We start from the raw sequence: 17,527 nt of genomic DNA on the forward strand, positions 1-17,527 counted from the left end.
ACCGTCAAAACCTTTTTCTACACGTTTCCATTCTTAGTCCAGTTTAGGAAGCCTGATTTGTTTGAATATAATCCCTGCTGGAAGTTTGAGCTGATTTGGTAACATGCAAATTTGAGCCATGCAGTAAGGGTGGCATGGTGACCTTTTGGTTAGAGACCATCTTGACGGCCCATGCTCTTACACCTCCACAGAAATACCAATATGTATGTCTTAGAGGGATAAGCAATGAAAAAAATTCTTAATTGCTTAATGCTCTTTAAAACAGAATCTCAGAATAACCCTATAGAGTTGTAATATATATAAGGATGAAATTTCCAATGAACTTGTACTATAGATCACGCTAAAGCAAGCATGAAAGTTAATAGAAATTATGTTTACTGAATTCTTCAAAAACATGTTCTGTGCCTTTTTTAATCTTATCATGGTAAACAAGCTTTGTACAGTATAGGTTTGTTAAAGAAACAGAGGGCATAACGCTTCAAAAGCAAAATGAGACAACGGAACGAAAAGAACAAAAAGAAGAGGTAACATTTCCAGACCGTACAGACTTTATACAAGAATGTAGCACTGTTGTGCATTTAGCAGCACCAAGTCATACATCTGACTGCTACAAAATTAAATTTACATTGCTGAACATATCACAAAACAATACATTGTGTTTTATCTGGCTTTCCGGTTGCCGAGGATGGAAAAATGTGATCACATTGGAGGGCTGGCAGTCTACCCTTTCAACAACTGGTTTTCATCGGGAGAGGAAACCAATGAAACCAGTGTTGACCATTTCCATGGTAACATGAGACTGGCAGCTTTTCGAATATTACTCCCAGTCAGAATAAATTAGCTTGTGAAAGACTTGACAGAAAAACTCATTTTAAAAGGACATTTTGTTATTAATACCCTTCAGTGGTGAATGACAAGATAAAAATGCCTGTCTTTTGATAAAAAAAGATCTGTTCAAAACTAACACTGTTCATCCCAACATCAAGTGCAACAATACATTTTCTCTCAATGCAGAGTTGTTCCTTGGGTTGCTGTGCTGTAGAGTAGGTTCAGTCCATGTGTGACTTTATATAGAAATCCAGCAATCCAGAATCTATCCAGATATCCATCATGTCCAGCAATCTGCATCCTATGTTGACAATCATTCCCATGCTCAATCTCACGTAAACAGACCAGATCTGGCCTATGTGTCAGTGTGATGAGCCATGATTAGCCCCCGTCTTGGTTAAAGTTTGTGAAGGATGAAGAGGGGGTGGGCAGGTCTCAGGCGGAAGGTTCCGGCTGCCGTACCACTTCGTCCAGCTCGCTGATGAAGTGTTTGAGGTCCTCCAGGCAACGTTCGCGGATCTCCCCGAGATTCTCCCTGAGGGGAACCTGCAGCTGCTTCTCCAGGTTGGGGTCCTTAGCCACCAGCATCTTCACCACCATGCCGAAGGTCTCGCAGTCCTGGCGGTACACCTGGACGCGTGCGGGGGACGGGAAAATGATATGGGATAAATGTAAAACCAATAGAAGCTTGAGGTCCACAACTCAAAAGCTATAGAAAGAAAAATGTGGTGCAAAAGGTTCAGAAAGTTTACTCTTGACCCAAAAAATGACTCAAATGACTTTTTTAGCAGTCACAATTAACATGTTTTGGCATGTTGACAAAGGCAGTTTGAGTGTTGAATGTGTCTTGATTTGATATCTATGAATAGCAATCTAGTCATTGTAGATTTAGGACTCAAAAGTACTGACAGGCCAAGGTCATGAGCGATGAGAGAGAAGGTCTTAATTGAGGAGATGAAAAGTTGTTTCCTTCCTGCTCTACCTGGCGTCTAGGTGTAAATACACCAGCATCACTGAAACTGAGCTGATCACTCTGGTGTTAAAACACAGCACGTTGTGTCAAAAGATAAACACTTCTCCCCTAGAGCTCAATAAGGGCCCTTTCTATTGGCTAGGCTGGCCCAAGGACCAATAAAACCCCATTTTAGTGGTGGCTCTGAGGCTTGTAACAGGTGTTAGAGGGACAGCGAGGAAGAGGTGTTGGAATCTTGTTTGGGAGCTGCCATTTCACACCAAGCCTCCAATGTCTCATAAAACAGTTGAGAGACCCGCTGCTCACACACAGAGCAGTTGGATTCTGCTTGTTAACTGCATCTTGGGTTTATAGAATACCCAAAAGTGGCTTTACTATGTTTCTAACTCATTATCCTTCGACAGAAGCTAGAAACATGCACCGACAAGGAAAAGGGTGAAAATACCGCAGGGGGGGAGAGTATCAGGGTGAATAACAGCTCCACTGACGTTAACATTTTTGCAGCGATTTTCATTTTCGAAGTGAAATAAAAGCTGGTAGCCAGTAGCCTCAGGACATGCTCAGGATGGATTCCCACACAGAAAACACTGAGACAAGCTGTGTATCTCAATCATCAACCTCTCTCCCAGGAATCAACTTTCCCACATGGCTTTAAAAACTAAGTGATAGTGTGTATTACAGTATCCCAATCATATTAGAGCATCACTTCAGGGAGTTTTGTGAATCCAGGTGCAGAGTTTCAAGGGGTGTGATCAGGAGTAAGAGCTGCCCTTGAGCAAGGCAGTTAAGCTCCTACTGCTGATCTCAAGTCAGCTCCAGTAGAGCTATTCAATGGCCAGCAGTAAGAGACTGGTTGGACTGGGCAGCTTCAAGGTGTGAAATTGTCTGTGTGTAACTGTGAATGTGAAGTGGGGCTTTGCTGAACAAGAGCATGCACGATAGGTCAACCTTCCCTGGATAAGTAAATGTTAAAAAAGAAACACAAAATGGAAAGAAATCAGTTTTCTTCATACAAATGAATGGAAGATGTATGCCCAAAGATGGGAAATCCAAAAAGGACTAAAAATTAGATCCCTGAGGCATAACTGTGATGATGTGTCTACTTTTACCAGATGGACAGAGTGCCCCATTTTTCTATATAAATACTGAACTCTTAATCATCTCCAGTCAGGACATGACTCACTGACAGACCTCAGAGACACTCACACATCTGTTACTCTCTCCCTCTTTTCCTCTATCTGTCCCTGTATTGCTTCGCTAACATCTTTCGCCCTATAGTCTGTCTCACTCTCTCTCCATCTCTTCCTCTCCGTCTCTGTGTCCAAGGCTCTGATCCCTGAGTGAACGGAAGTGAATTAGTTCATACATTAGTTCGATACTGCTGCTCATTAAGTGGGGCATCAAGCCTTCACCAGGAGACTCAAGACTACATGCCGCAGGCGGAGACGAGGGCCGAGTCCAGCTTCAGAGGCATGGGATGTGTGTGTGTGTGTATGCGTGCTTTTGCTTGACTGTGTGTGTGTGTGCGTGTGTGTATGTGTGCCCACACGCCTGTGTGTGTGTAAAATAAGGACAGCCAATGGCGAGTTTCAGCCATTCACCGGATACTAACCATGCCTACTGTGCTGCAGGCCGTTCTAACTCTCGGGCTTATTTATAGCCATTCACAATGTTGCTAGAATGTAAAGCATGCTTTAGTGGAGAGATCAAAATGCGATCTGCCGTCATACAGAGTTAACACAGTTGCAACAAAGATGGCAAGTTTCCAAAAGCTGCATTACACTAGGACAATATTTCTGTTGTTGAATAAAAGCCACATATCTGCAAAGAGTAAGTTTATCTGGAACAAACAAAAGACAGCCTATTTTCTTAATGATACAGATGTATTTTCAGAAATTATCCAATAGATTTTAACAGGTTTCAAGGGTCAAGGGTTGGTGAAACTTGAATGTGTAAATGACACTAAACGTTCAAATCAAATAAGAGAAAGAAAAACAAACACAGTGTAGTTTGCAGTTGCAGCTATATGGTTTGTCAGTGACAGCAACAACTTTCATCAGTCATAGTAGCATTAGATGCACTACAATGAGACCATGTAACATACTGAACCAAGCCCTGTCCTCCTGATATAAGACACTTTACTGAAGATTTCTGGTGAAGGAAAGAGTTTAAAGAATGACAGTTTCTGTCTTCACTTGTCAAGTATTTCTAACTAAAAAAAGCATAAGCTGAGTTGCATCCTTTGACTGTTCATTGCCTAGCTGTGAGGCTGCTCCTTCTTGACCAACAGTGAATATTATCCGTATTGTGGCTGTGACCACAGTTTGTAGTTCTCCCTCTTAGGGTGCAGCCAATCAAACGCTGGGATAAATCTGTGCTACAATCAGTGACGGGAAACTGTCCTGAGGTAAAAGTAGCACACTGTTCCCTGAGTGTTTCTATAGCATATGTACATTCCTCAGATACTTCTTACAGTAGATATGCCCCAGCGGAAGACGTTACACAACAGCTAGACCAACCCATCCGTCCAACAAACAAAACACCGATGGCCACTGTCACTGCACTGAATTTAGCAGCAAAGCACCATCTTTTCCATCTTTCATCAATGTTGTATGTTTTTTTTTGAACAGCTCATGACTGATGACAATGAATTTATTTTATCAACTCTACTGAGGAAGTATCCAATCACTGTGCTCATAACAACTGCTACAAACGCAGGGAAAGTGGTTCCTAGATAACAATGTGCTGAAACTGTACTTCCTGTATTCAAACGCACTTCCTGAAACCCCTCCCCTCCCCTGTTATCCAATCAGGAAGGAAAGGCCCTTCTCTTGACCCTGGGTGGGGGTCCGTCAAGGGTGCGTGCCTGTCTCAGTGTTCCTCCGCATTTAGCATTTCAATGTTTATTACTTTTTGGAAACCTTGCTGTAAAATGCTGATTGTGGCTGGGCACTAAGACTATTAATCTATGGTGGAAGATTACGAGTGGAAAGAAAGAGAGAGAAAGGGCGAGAGAGTTGGGAAGCCATGGTCCAATTCTGCCATCTTTGTACCTGCTAGAAACATCAGGAGGCTGGAACAGTCTGGCTCTGTGGAGAAGATCAACACTAATGTCTTTGACAAATATATTTAGATTACTCAACAAATGAAATACAATTCCCTTTGTATCACAGACTGGACTATAAGGAACAGAACTTAATACCCTTTATTACTTCTCATGCCTTGTCACTCACTACAACCGGTTAGTCTGAACTGCAGCCAAAGTCAACTTTGACAATGAGAGGGGGCTCAGGTTGAATTTCAGCAGACCAATTTCACTTAGCTACACAAACACACACACACTGAGGCACCAATATAGCACAGCCCAGTACGTTGGCTAGCCGATGATGGAAAGTAGGAGATACTGAGACTGGTGTGTGTGTGTGTGTGTGTGTGTGTGTGTGTGTGTGTGTGTGTGTGTGTGTGTGTGTGTGTGTGTGTGTGTGTGTGTGTGTGTGTGTAGAAGAGATGGCTAGACCAGATTGGGGGCAGAAAGCTAAACATCTGGCTGACACTTGTCAAGCGGCTGAACATGAGTGACTACCACAACAGAAACACTGCTGCCACTTCACAGACCACATGTGAAAGTGACTGCGATGTTTCTGACAGAAAAAAGGCCGACTTGTTTAGCTATGTGCGGTAGGCAGGTTGGGAAATTAATACCAGCCACCAGCCGAGTGCTTGTAAATTTTCAGTGTGGCTGGTAGGTTTCTCTACTCTATCAACCACTTTGGCAGGTAACCAACCATTATTTGAAGGGTCTATTCTAAAAATATTTTTGGACTATAATTTCTTAACTGGATTTGACATTTTTTTGTGTTCACTATGGTCTAATGGCTGGCAAAAATGATTGACAACAAGGCTATAATAATCTAGGGTTGACTATTACGCTGCACTAAAACAAACATCACAAATGCAAAAACGACAGTATGGTCTAACTATGGAAAATGTGTAGTGAATATACAGAATGTACTGCAACTGAAGACTTTCAAGACTTTGTGCAATTGTGAAACTTTCCAAGACATGGAAATAATTAAATTAATCTTTCAATGCTTTTCCAGACCTGCATAATAACCCAGAGAATATGGAAAGTAGCTGGGCAATTTTGGATTTGTTTATTAGTTATTTTCCTGACCTGGTTGTTTCTGATGGAAAAAGGCCGACTTAGACTCACTCTGCGATGTGGTAGGGCATGAAGACTAAACAATTGAGCCTTTCATGAAGGACAGAGTGAGGGGTGCTAAATAACAAACATTCAGAAATGTGATCGGGACAACACAAAAACACAGAGAAAGGGAGAAGAGGAGGGAAAAGCTAGAATTGTCATTAGAAGTGGATGGGAGTTGGGCATCTAAGAACCGGAAATCCTGGAGAGAAACCAGAAACATCACATCCCTGTGAATATGGAATACATTGTTCCTCCTCAATTTCCATTTTAAACTTCCATACATTTTCCAGAACTTCTTGACTACATTTGAAGATTATAGCAGGTGTTCAATATGATGTATGCTGACAATGACAAGGCCATATCAGAGCCAACATGGTTATATTAGAATAACTGAAGCTCCTTCTTTATAAAGTGGGTCTGCAATGACATAAAATATGTTGTCACATGCATATTGGGAATGAACAACAATAATTTTCCCAAATTTTAGTGCAATCTCAAACTTTCACCTTTATAAATACCTGAAATCATTACAGCCCTACATGTTACATGGTGTGTCTAATAAAATGAGAGTGACTGAGAGGAAGAGAAGGGAGACACAGATGGGGGAGAAAGACAGGCTATAAAACAGGCCAGAAGCTGCAGCGTCAGCAACAGTGTTATAACAGCCTATAGGCTCTGGGGCGCAGCTCCGTGGGTTCTGTGGTGCAGCTCAATGTGAGGGCCCGGTTTGTGCTCCAGGGCAGAGCTGGCTCAGGTTTAATGGTCCCAGTAAAGCAGCGGTAGCGCCCAGTGGTGCAGGAATGGCCTTCATTAGATCACTAAGCAGAGCTGAGACCTCGAGCCTGGGGTGGTTTCAGCCCTGCTTAGTTATCCAACCCCCCACACCACCCTTCGATTTACTGTATGCGCAAATTTATGCCCTGCGCAGACCGTGCTTTCGTCCTCAAACTGTATATGTGCATGTGTTTGTGTGTTCCTGTACAATGTGTGCCTGTATGTACTTATGCTAACTATGCTAATTGTCAGTACGACCATGTACCAACGTCACAAACTAATTCCTCTAAATTTCCTGTAATTTGTGACTTAACTCGTGTTGGCAAACCCTGTGTGCATGCCTGTGCGTGTGTGTGCGTTTGTGAAGACGAGTCATGCACTGAGGGAGAGTTGTGGTGTGTGTGCGGTGTGGGATATTAAGCTGGTGAAGGGACATAATGAGCAGTTATTCCAGTCAGGGAGTCAAGCTGGGAGATTAACAACAGCCACCAGGAAAATGCCATTAAATTTGGTAAGATTCCCTAGACTACCAGCTACTTTGGCAGGTAACTAACCATCATTTGTAGGTCCTGTTCTGAAAATGGTATTTGGCTGGTAAAATAGTGAAAGTGGCTGGTGAATTTTGGGATGTACCGACCGCTGTGATCGGTGGAGAGAGAAGTTAATTTCCTGCCTTGTTAGGAACATAATGGGTGGTTGTTCCAGTAATGCCTGTCCAGTACAGTAATCCATGTGTGAGTCAGAGAACCCAAGTACAGAATATGTATGGGAAAGCTTGCCAGGGATATGCGCTACAGATGTGCCCCAAATTGACATTTATAGCAGTCACAAATTCCCTCCTGTGGAGGATTGAGAGGATTGTAAATGTCAAACAATGATTTTCCAAGGGGGCACATTGACCGTCATTAAAATTTGGACATACATTTTTCCATGTTCGTTTTAGGAATTCCTTTAAAAAAACAAACAAAAAAAAACAAAACACACCAATTGTATACCAATATAGAATCCTGGATATTTTCTTTGCACAAAAGTGATCCTGTTATCTTAATTTATCATCAGCTCATGGTCAGTATATCGAGAAATTTGACCCCAAGTTATGTAGGCTGAGGTACAAGAACTACGTGGATGTGAAAAAATATGTAGTAGACTTTGATAAAGCACTGTTAAGGTGTAAGAGTGGCTTAGTGTTTTGTGAGACTGCAATATAACAGAAAGCTCAGAGGTTTGACATCTGCAACAGCCGATGTGTTATTTAGACACTGAACTACTTGCTCACTCAGTATAAATCGTTCTGGATAAAAACATCAGCTGAATGTAAATTTAAGATTGGGATGAGCTGGAGGGAAGATAGGTTGACACACCTTCTCTATCTCCCGGGCTTTGGCTGCGATGGCCTGTGCTCGTCGCTCCAGGAAGTCATCTGCAGGCTTGTGGCTCTCCTCCACAACTGGAGCCACCACCGGCTCCTCTTTCTCCCCTTCTGGAGGATGGGTCTCCTCCTAAAGGTAGAGGAGGGGGGAGAGGTGAGTCATAGCTGTAAGGAGCCCTAAGAACACTGGGCACAATGGTAATTTTGTCAATGTCAAATGAAAAAACTGTTTTTAATAGGCTAGTAGGAAGAAAACCCATGACCAATAACCACAGCAGTGTAGTAACAACAACAATAAAAACACTAATACTGATACTAAAATAACAATACTTACTTTACAATTACTACTAATAATAAGAAAATTAAAACAAATCTGATTTCATTCCATTCTTGAGAAAATTACAAAATGCTGTAAAATAAACACATCATTAAAACAATCAGCTGTAATACAGGGAAGACTGACTCCATTAATGGCAATTGCTAATTAAAGCTGACTCAGAAAAATTAAGAAACCAGATACTGAACTCCCAATAAACAAATGAACACAATCACTGATGAAAGCAAACAAATTAAAGTGCTAGCAATGACAAGATAAAGTGCTAACAAGATTTATTGTCGAGTAGGCACAAGTTAGGGCAGTGAGAGAAAGCTAGAGACTGGGAAATGTGAGAAGACATAGACCAGCAACTTAGAGTCACATCAGAGATAGTCAGCACCAGCCTCTGACCTGACCTAGTATTGCGGTCCAATACTCAGCGGACTGTTTGTTTTATAGGACTCGCTGTGCAATGGCAAGACGTGGTAGATGAGGCATGTGAAAGGAAGAAGCTTACATCCACTGAACTAGCAGCCCAGGCTGAACAGCGAGGCTGGGAGGCGAGAGAACGCCCTGTGGAAGTGGAGTGTTGTGGATTTGTAGCTGCATCTAGTTTACTCAGGAGATTAGGGATTCGTGGTCAAGAATTACAGCAACCTACAAAAGCAGCATCTGAAGCAGTCAAAAATTGCAGCCAGTGGCTCTGGCTGACAAGAAAGGATGCCAGTTGGGGCCCAAAACATGGAAATCCATCTCATGACTAAGACGAGAGTTGTATACCATATGATGGCATAGCTATGGCAGCAGATGTGGATAGTCACACTGTACACTGTTCTCAGCTCTTGGTATATTGTAATTGTAGACCTAGCTTAACATTCAAGCTAGGTTTCTACATAGGCGCGCACTATGAGTTAAATGCAAATTTGTAAAAATGACGTTTCAGCTGTGTTTCCAGTGCTGTAGGAGAGAATAGGGAAGGTAGCCAAAGAAGCCATGAGCCAACTGGAGCGAGTGGACTGGAGACGCAAGTCCTCATAAGTATTACTGGGAGGCCCGAAACAAAGAGCAAGGGGAGAAATGAGGCCGACTTGGATGACCGCTCAATTTCTTTTGCTCATTTCCTGATGAAACTATTAGGGCTCGATGGCTAGGGAGCAGAGCTGGCCAGCCATGACTAAAATCCACTCATATATGAGGGGAAACAGGCCATGGACTAAGTCATATCAAATCTCTAGATGGCTACGGAAAAAAACTACAGGAGATGGTAGATCACAAAGCCTTGTGTGGTCTAAAATAAAAACGCAACTCATAAGGCATCATCCAATTAGTCCTACTTCCAATTCCCCCCCTGAAGCTATGCTTGGGAGAAGTCCAGTGTGTGTGCTTGTGCACGTATGCGAGATCTCGACTGTCAGTCTTCAGCCTCCTTGGTCTATGTGAAAAAATATCCCTGTCTGAGCCTTTCACTTCAACTCACTGGGCACGGCCAAACATGAAGGGGACGTTCTACTCCCAATGCAAAGCTTAGCAGATATGTTCGGTGCAAAACTGGACTAAAATGAAATTATGTCAGTCTGGAGGTATGGGTAATCTCTTTTCAATGTCAAGCTAAGATTGAATAAAAAAGGCTATTAGACCTATATTTTCCTTTCATTTGGATGTTGAGAAAAAGCCTGCTGCTGCCAGCTTGGTCTAGCTGAACCATGGACTGACCTCTAAGGTTAAGATGGCTCTAGATTTTCATATAATTTAACAAATTATCTTATTTCGTATGTTTTGTGCTAAGGAAAAATCCACCCTGAAATGCTTTTAACCATGCAAAAAACAGCGTTTGGTACCTTACATTTGTGGGCATGTTTTGTTGTTTGGTGGTATTTTTATTCCCGCTGATAACTGGCCAAACACAGACGGCGTGATTTCACATCAAGATATTTCCAGTGTCGCTACAATGGAGTTTAATAGCAGACATTTTTTCAGCCATCTAAAACACTGACAATCATGTTTTGGTGTCAGTCCCTCAGAATCAAAAAGCAAGAGCTTCTTTCTAGACTCACCATTTTGCAACAACATTCAACAATCATACAGGGAGAAATCCATGGTACAAGAGGTAGAGACACCAATTTCTCCACTGACAGCCTCAATAGACCAGAACGCAATCTAGCCACAAGACATGCTGTGCTTTGAGTAAGGGGCGCAGCCATGATCATGAACTAGTTGGCTAGCTATCTATATTTATATGCCTGTAAGTCCATCATTGATTGAAAGCCACACGTTCACACCCCTTCTCTAGGGGTTGTCAAAGTTATTGTAAATGTAGGAAATATCTAACTGAAGGAGAAGTAGATGAGGCAGGTTGAGGGAAAGTGGTTTGACCGAAAAAGTAAATTACAACACTTCATTGCGAAATAACATCTGGAACGCATTGAACATCACAAATTGATGATATCCAACAGTGTAAGAGTATCCAAGGGTGGATATTTTATTAACAGCCCAATGAAAGAGCGCATTCTACTCAAAGTCCTCAGTAGTAGAAGACAGAAAATGGTGAGGCCAAGTCATCTCACATTTACATTTAAGGCGTTTAGCTGGCTCCCTAGAAAGACTCCCAGCGAGTGAGCAGTTAAGGGTACAATGTCTTCCTCAGCTCATGCATCAGTAAATGGACGCATTGTCTCTTGCAGGGATGAAACCTTCCAGTGACCTTTCGGTTACAGGACGGGCTCTCCAACCATTGCCACCCTGGCTCCCAGCCAGAGCCGGCGTTGCTCTCTAGGTGGCCTCTCTTTGTTCTGTTCTGTCTGAGATGGCTCCAGAAAGCCTGTGCGTGTGTTTGTTGAATCCCCACAGCAGGCAGGCGAGCAGGCAGTGGCCAGGGCCATTAGAGCAGGCTTTACTGGGGGCACAGCACAGGCCTTTCATCTCGGCCAAGGTTATGGGTTTGTGCCCCGAGAGCAGAGAACAACAACACTGCACCATGGGCTAGATCAAACACAGCAGCAGCAGCAGTGTGTGTGTGTGTGTATGTGGAGGGGTGGTGGACTTACTCAAACGCAACTTTCATCACAGCAGTTGATTGGGGGGTGGGGTGCGGCTGGTTCTTTGGAAAATGCACATTAGGAGGGGAGGAAGGGGCTGCGTGTGTGTCTGTTTGTGCTCTATCTTGTGATCTCTGACATATAAAGCATGTGGCTGGGTTCAGAAAGATTGAGAGTGCCCCCTAAACCAGTCAAAAGGATGATCTAGTGAAAATACAACAAATATTTGTAAACACAAGCAGTATTACAAGCTTAACAACATTCAAAGTGCTTCCAGGATGTTCTGGGTAGGATCTGAGGGCTGCTAATGAGGCTTTGGCTCAGAAGTGAAAACAATGTAAAACAAAAAAAGCCCTAAACTAATTTACAGTTTGCCTTATAGGCTTTTTGATAAAAATAGCACTTTTTCTCACTTTTAAGTTAACACAGTTTATGCCTTGCTGGTACACAAGTAAGATAAAGAGTTATGCTCTTTGCCCCATATATAGATAAAAAGAGTCTCCATTACTTTTAGGCATTTAGCTGACGCTCTTATCCAATGACACACAATGAGTGAGCAGGTCAGTTGTTTTCCGGGGGTCAAACCTGTGACCTTTCTGCAACAAAACAGTCTCTCAAACCACTAGACCAATGGGCTGCTGGATTTGCCGGACAGTTGTGACTACCAAACACAGCCAGTCATACCCTTCAAGAGAAAAAAGGAAAGGATTGTTCATTGTAAACGGTCTAAACACACATCCCGATGAGTTCCACAGGGAGTCCCCCCAGCTTTGTGGCTAAGATCCTGTGATAAAATTATGACTCGGGATAATGAGTTAGCCCCTTCACACAGTCTGGGTGGCCCCAGCCAGACCCATCGCCCCTAGCCACAGATCACTTATGATTCTGTTTACACTGCTCCACCCAAATGGAGGCATATCGGTAAAGCAAGTGTATATTACCTGCAAAGCTGGCATGAGACATCTATATGCAATGTTCAATTTACCCAAAACAATAAAAAAATCTCTTTAAAAAGATTGAAACAAAACTTTGATAGGAGCTCTTTCAGGAATGCACGACTCGTACTTTCGTCGAAATCGAGCCCCGTTCCCTTCGCTGTTACAAGGCGCTGTGATTGAAGTCTGCTTACACCACAGGTAAACAGAGCACAGCCCCGATGCCTTTCATGCTCCGCGTGAGGGCCACTTTAAAATCCATTAACATACTTCAATGGGACTAAACACTTAGAGAAGTATAAGGACAGAATTTAAGGAGTTCCAGATGCATTCTGCCGTACAGTGACAGAGGTCGAGTCCATGCTTTACATTAAATAAGCAAATGCGTCCTTTCCACAGTATGAACGGGACTCTACTGCTTTGGCCTGGCTGGGCATTTGGCACAGATAAGATAATATTTGTGGTTTTAAGACAAAAACCATGCATCCACTAAAGGTTTTTCAGAAATCAAGAAACAGATGCCTATTTTCCCCATTGATGCCCATGTATTTCTGAAATTATTCAACAGGCTTTAAGCACTCAAGGGTAATATAACTCACTCACCACATACATGACTATGTAAACTTTCAATTCCGGCAAGAGAAACACCAATATTCAAGTCAGGTGTTTTTTTCTGCAACGATATTCACTGAGCATTTGCATTTACTTTAGCTCACCTTGGTTGAGGTTGTGCTTTGTGGAGAGCCATCCCTCGACAGGCCAGGAACTTTGTCTGAAGAAAGGAGAGAGGGACAAAAACAAATTGACACAGTGAGAGTTAAGTGAGAGTCGGCAAGGTCTAGGGTAGAAAAAAAAAAAAGATCGGGAAAGAGAAAAAGAATGACTAGCAAACTAGAGGGACAGAGAAAGACAAGGAGGATGAATAGCAGGAGGCGGCAGGAATTCAGTCCGAAAAACCAGACCTGTTACAATCAACATGTCCGGCAAGTAAGTGATTATGTGTGCGAGTGTGTGGTTATTGGGGCGCTGTAAAGGTGATGATGTACTACTCAAGGCTCAAGACAGGTACCTGGGCTAAAACATCTGGAACAATCTAGAAACAGATGGTTCAACATCACGCTCCAAAATCCCAAGGGAGGATTCACTGAGGAGAAACACTCACACTGCCCGAGCCACTTCTCCAACCTCTGCAGATTCCCACTCATCCATTGGACACCACCTCCCCTTCCCTCTCTCAATCACTCACTTCCTATTTGTCTTTCTAGCGGCTTTTCACAGTTCTGCCACGGGCTAAAAGCTCCAGCACCACCCAAGGCTTTGTAGCCAATCAACCAAGTCTATGACCGTAAGAGTACTCTAAAGGCCTGGCCATGAAAATAAAAAAAACACCCTACTGTGGAAACTGGGGCTTCAGGAATATCCATCAGACATCCTATACCCTTCCCCTCTTCTTCCACACACGACCTGGTGGCATCTTTATGAGGCCTGACAAAGTGGCAGACAGAGAGGGGAGAAGCCTGGCTGCTGGGTGCATTAGCAATGCTCTCTCTCTCTCTCCCTCCCTCTCTCTCTCTCAGGTTTCCCATATTGGGAATGGGTTAAGTTTAGTGGCAATAACTTTGGTTTATTTCAGATCCAATTCACTTGTATGTCATATTTCATCTTTCTTCCATTAATTTCTACGTACACCCATCAAAAAAAATGCAATGGGGCATATACCATGTATAATACGCTCTAGGTATAGCTAAAGTATACTAATGCAACACTGCTCAAAATAATCTATGGTCCCTCTACAATCAGTGGTTGTGGCGGTGGCCGATACAAGCGAAAACTCACTATCCATTTTCAACATTTCCTCAGCCAACAAGCGTTTTTAGAATAGAAAGAGACCTCCAAATGCTGGTTTGTTACCTGCCTATGTGGCTAGTAGAGTAACAATTTACCATCCACAGCCAAAATGTTCCAGATGGCGGCTTTTTCCAACCTGTCCACAACAACTACACTGAACTGTACTTACCAGTCATCCTGCTCTGAGAATAAGTTTCTTCAAACCTTGTAGGAAGACCAAACCGCAAAGTCACTGATGTTTAAATCACAACTAGGTCTACGTATCTTAGAGCAATCCCTCATCACTCATTGTTGTGATGCCTAATCTATTGAAGCAGGTTGCTCCTTCAGTAATAGTCTCCACTAGGCTCTACTTCCAGGATGTTACGATTCATGCGTTTAATTTGAAAGCTTTATCACCATCTATGTATCCGTCCATCATCTTTCTGTCATTTTGCCATTTCAGTATGATGACCACTTGTTATTCTAAGGTCCGCTGAGCATACTTCATGAAGAAAACACACCAAACTTAATGGAAAGTTAAAGGAGACATGGCCCAAACTGATGAACTGACTAAATTAAATTGTACTACTACTAGACTGGGAGCTTGGGAGGTTGAGATCTATAGAGCCTACAGACATGCAGCAAACAGGGAGGCACCCCAGCACTTGCTTATTTTACAGTCCAGTTTATCTCAAATTTATTGTCAGCCTGTCATGTCAACTTATACATATTTGGCTGTCTCCACATCATTGGAAATAATTAATAACTTTGAGATGCTAACAAGCATAAGGATACTTTTAGCATCACTACCAATTTAGCTGTATGCTGCAAGTGCTTGCATGTATCTATAGGCTAGTACAGAACAGCACAGAAAGGTTTATGGCAAGGTTATAAAAAAGACTGAGGGGCTGGAGTTTAACACAGGATCTCTGAAAAATACATGGCTCTACAACTTGTTTGATCCGGACTGTAAAATCCATAGTTCCTACACATTTTCCTTTTCAAAATTCCATAATTTTTCCAGAGCAGACATAGATAGGATTTAACAATTTTGGTTGTTGGTCAATTTGATGCATGCTGAATCACAATACAATATGCGAGATGGATCTACAACTACAAAAAAAAATGTATAGTCATGTGCTCTGATCAAGAACTTGTGCAATTTTCATACATTTTAAAGACAAAGAAATGATCAAGTTTGATACATTTCCAGACCTGTGTAGGAACCATGGAAATTAAGTGCTACTGTACCTCCACAAGGGATAGAAGAAATATAAGGGACACTACACAGTGAAGTTGCCTTACTAACCAGGAATCACAATTTACAAGGCAACTTCACTCTACTCAAGACCTGGGTCAAATAAAATCAAATAGGGCACGTAGTTTATCGTGGTGGGAATTCTACATGTGCAATGCTTATTTTTTGACTAGTGAGCAAAGTAAGCTCAAACTTGATGCTTTTTTATCTTTTAAAATCTTTAAGCATTTCAAGGCCTTTGATTTCTTGTATCCTCTATCCTTGTATCCTTCTCCAAACTCGTTGGCAGAGATGTATGGAGTGTAGGAAGCCACAATATTTCCCTCCAACATTTCCCGACATGAGAAGGAGGCAAAAAGAGAGGAACCATAAAACAAACTATTGTGACCCAGGTCCAACCTTGTCCACACGGTTCAGTGTACAGACCCAAAGTGTCAAGTCCTCTCTGTTGGGGAAAGAGCGCCCCCCAGAGGTGCTCAGAAACACCAGCGAGTCCCTCTGGACCGTCCACACCTGCAAAGCCAGTTAGTCACATCATCAGTCAACAGATATAACTGAAATCACTGCAGCTAGATGGTAAAATAATAAAAAGAAGAGAGAAAATGAAGAGTTCTGTTCCAAAACAATACATGCACATTTTGCACACATCTATTATTTATCAATAATAAATAAATAAATTCAATATTATTCAATACCTCTAAAATATAGAGGATGCAGTCTGTAAAAGTTTGTCAGCCAAAGACTACCTACTATCCTTTCCAAATTACAAAATTTGTTTTTGTGTTGTCAATCATTTTGTTTGAGGAGATGTTGCTTTTCAAACAAATGATAATTCATTTTGGAACAAAACTCATTGAATGTCTTCCTGGTGAGGCGACCGCAACAAGTGAGTCGTGTCTAAAGTTGCAGTTGGAGGCAGCGGCAGTTTGAATTTTGAGCTTCATTTTGGTTGTACAGCCAATTATAAACTGACTGGATGTTGCTTGACAGGCAGGGTGGGGATTTAACACCAACCACCGGCCAAATACTGGTCAATTTTAGCTGTGACAACTAAGTTTTCTACTCCAACAGGCAGGCATCAAACCATCCATCATTTGGAGGTCATATTCTATTCTTAAAAACGTAGTTGTCTGGTAAAATAGTTAAAGCGGCTTGTCAATTTTAGAACGTGCCAACCGCAATGGCCAATAGACAAAAAAAATGAGCACTTCACCGACCTGTCGTCAGGCCATTCATCCTTTTAAAAACCCCCTCGTGCCAGGATGTGGTGTTACAGGAATAGAGCCGTACGCCGCACCAGGGAGGGGACATTTTAAGGATGGTACATACTCTTGCCTTGCTGTGAGGGGAAGGGCAGGTTCTTGGTCCTGTCTGGCGAGTAGCCTCTGCTGCTGACGCTGGAGCCGGAGCGACTGTGGGGGGAGCGGGCCACCTCTCTGCGCACGGGGGAGCGCTCTCTGATGGGAGGGAACGGGGCCGCCGCCTTTCTCCTGTAGTGATCTCTGTCTTCCCTGAGAAAGCAGAGGGCGTGTAGTTGGAGGGGGTAATTATTTGTATAGTACAAACATACAAAGACAAAACAAAACTTATCCACACACAATCGGCTATAATTAAGGGAAGATGTTTGCCGCTGCTCCTTATGGCCTACTCGGCAAAATGCAGAACGCATATTGGACTCTGGATAAACAAATTAGCAGAGTAAGAGGTGGGGGAGGAAAGAGTGGGAAGATGGAAGGACAAGGAAAGCAAAAGATCGAAAAGACCAAAAGGAGGGAGACAGAGAGAGGGAGCGATAGACAGACAACAAGGACATTATGACAGTAAGACATCTGCACAGTCAGAAATGAACAGCACAGCCCAAAAATCATAAGCGTTGAAGGGAAATAAATACCACTCGCATTAAAGTACTAACATGAATGCCAGTGGTTGTCAACCATGCTGCCATTGACGCCCAAGAGTATGCAGGTTTTCATTCCAATCAAAGACTACACCAGTTGATTTC

At 42.6% G+C, this 17,527-nt stretch overlaps 1 protein-coding gene across 1 annotated transcript; it reads right to left on the minus strand.

The window, feature by feature from the left end:
- Nucleotides 1-397: 397 nt before the first annotated feature.
- On the minus strand, nucleotides 398-17,527 carry LOC144538115 (periphilin-1-like). Its single transcript, XM_078282136.1, has 5 exons — nucleotides 16,855-17,527; nucleotides 15,952-16,038; nucleotides 13,154-13,209; nucleotides 8,144-8,281; nucleotides 398-1,458 (listed from the first exon to the last, which is right to left on the minus strand). Exons 1-5 carry the CDS (start codon nucleotides 17,192-17,194, stop codon nucleotides 1,264-1,266), a joined length of 816 nt encoding a protein of 271 aa, XP_078138262.1. The 5' UTR covers nucleotides 17,195-17,527; the 3' UTR covers nucleotides 398-1,263.

This window comes from Centroberyx gerrardi, chromosome 24 (genome assembly GCF_048128805.1).
Source record: "Centroberyx gerrardi isolate f3 chromosome 24, fCenGer3.hap1.cur.20231027, whole genome shotgun sequence".
NCBI classification, from domain to species: domain Eukaryota; kingdom Metazoa; phylum Chordata; class Actinopteri; order Beryciformes; family Berycidae; genus Centroberyx; species Centroberyx gerrardi.

What these genes read in the sequence shown, in the direction of transcription:
- LOC144538115 (XM_078282136.1), bottom strand. Translation starts at nt 17,194, where the DNA reads ATGCGTTCTGCATTTTGCCGAGTAGGCCATAAGGAGCAGCGGCAAACA. An exon ending in CCCCTCACAGCAAGGCAAGA is followed by an intron (nt 16,039 to 16,854) that starts GTATGTACCATC and finishes CTGGCTTTGCAG; the next exon opens with GTGTGGACGGTCCAGAGGGA. An exon ending in AAAGCACAACCTCAACCAAG is followed by an intron (nt 8,282 to 13,153) that starts GTGAGCTAAAGT and finishes CTCTACCTTTAG; the next exon opens with GAGGAGACCCATCCTCCAGA.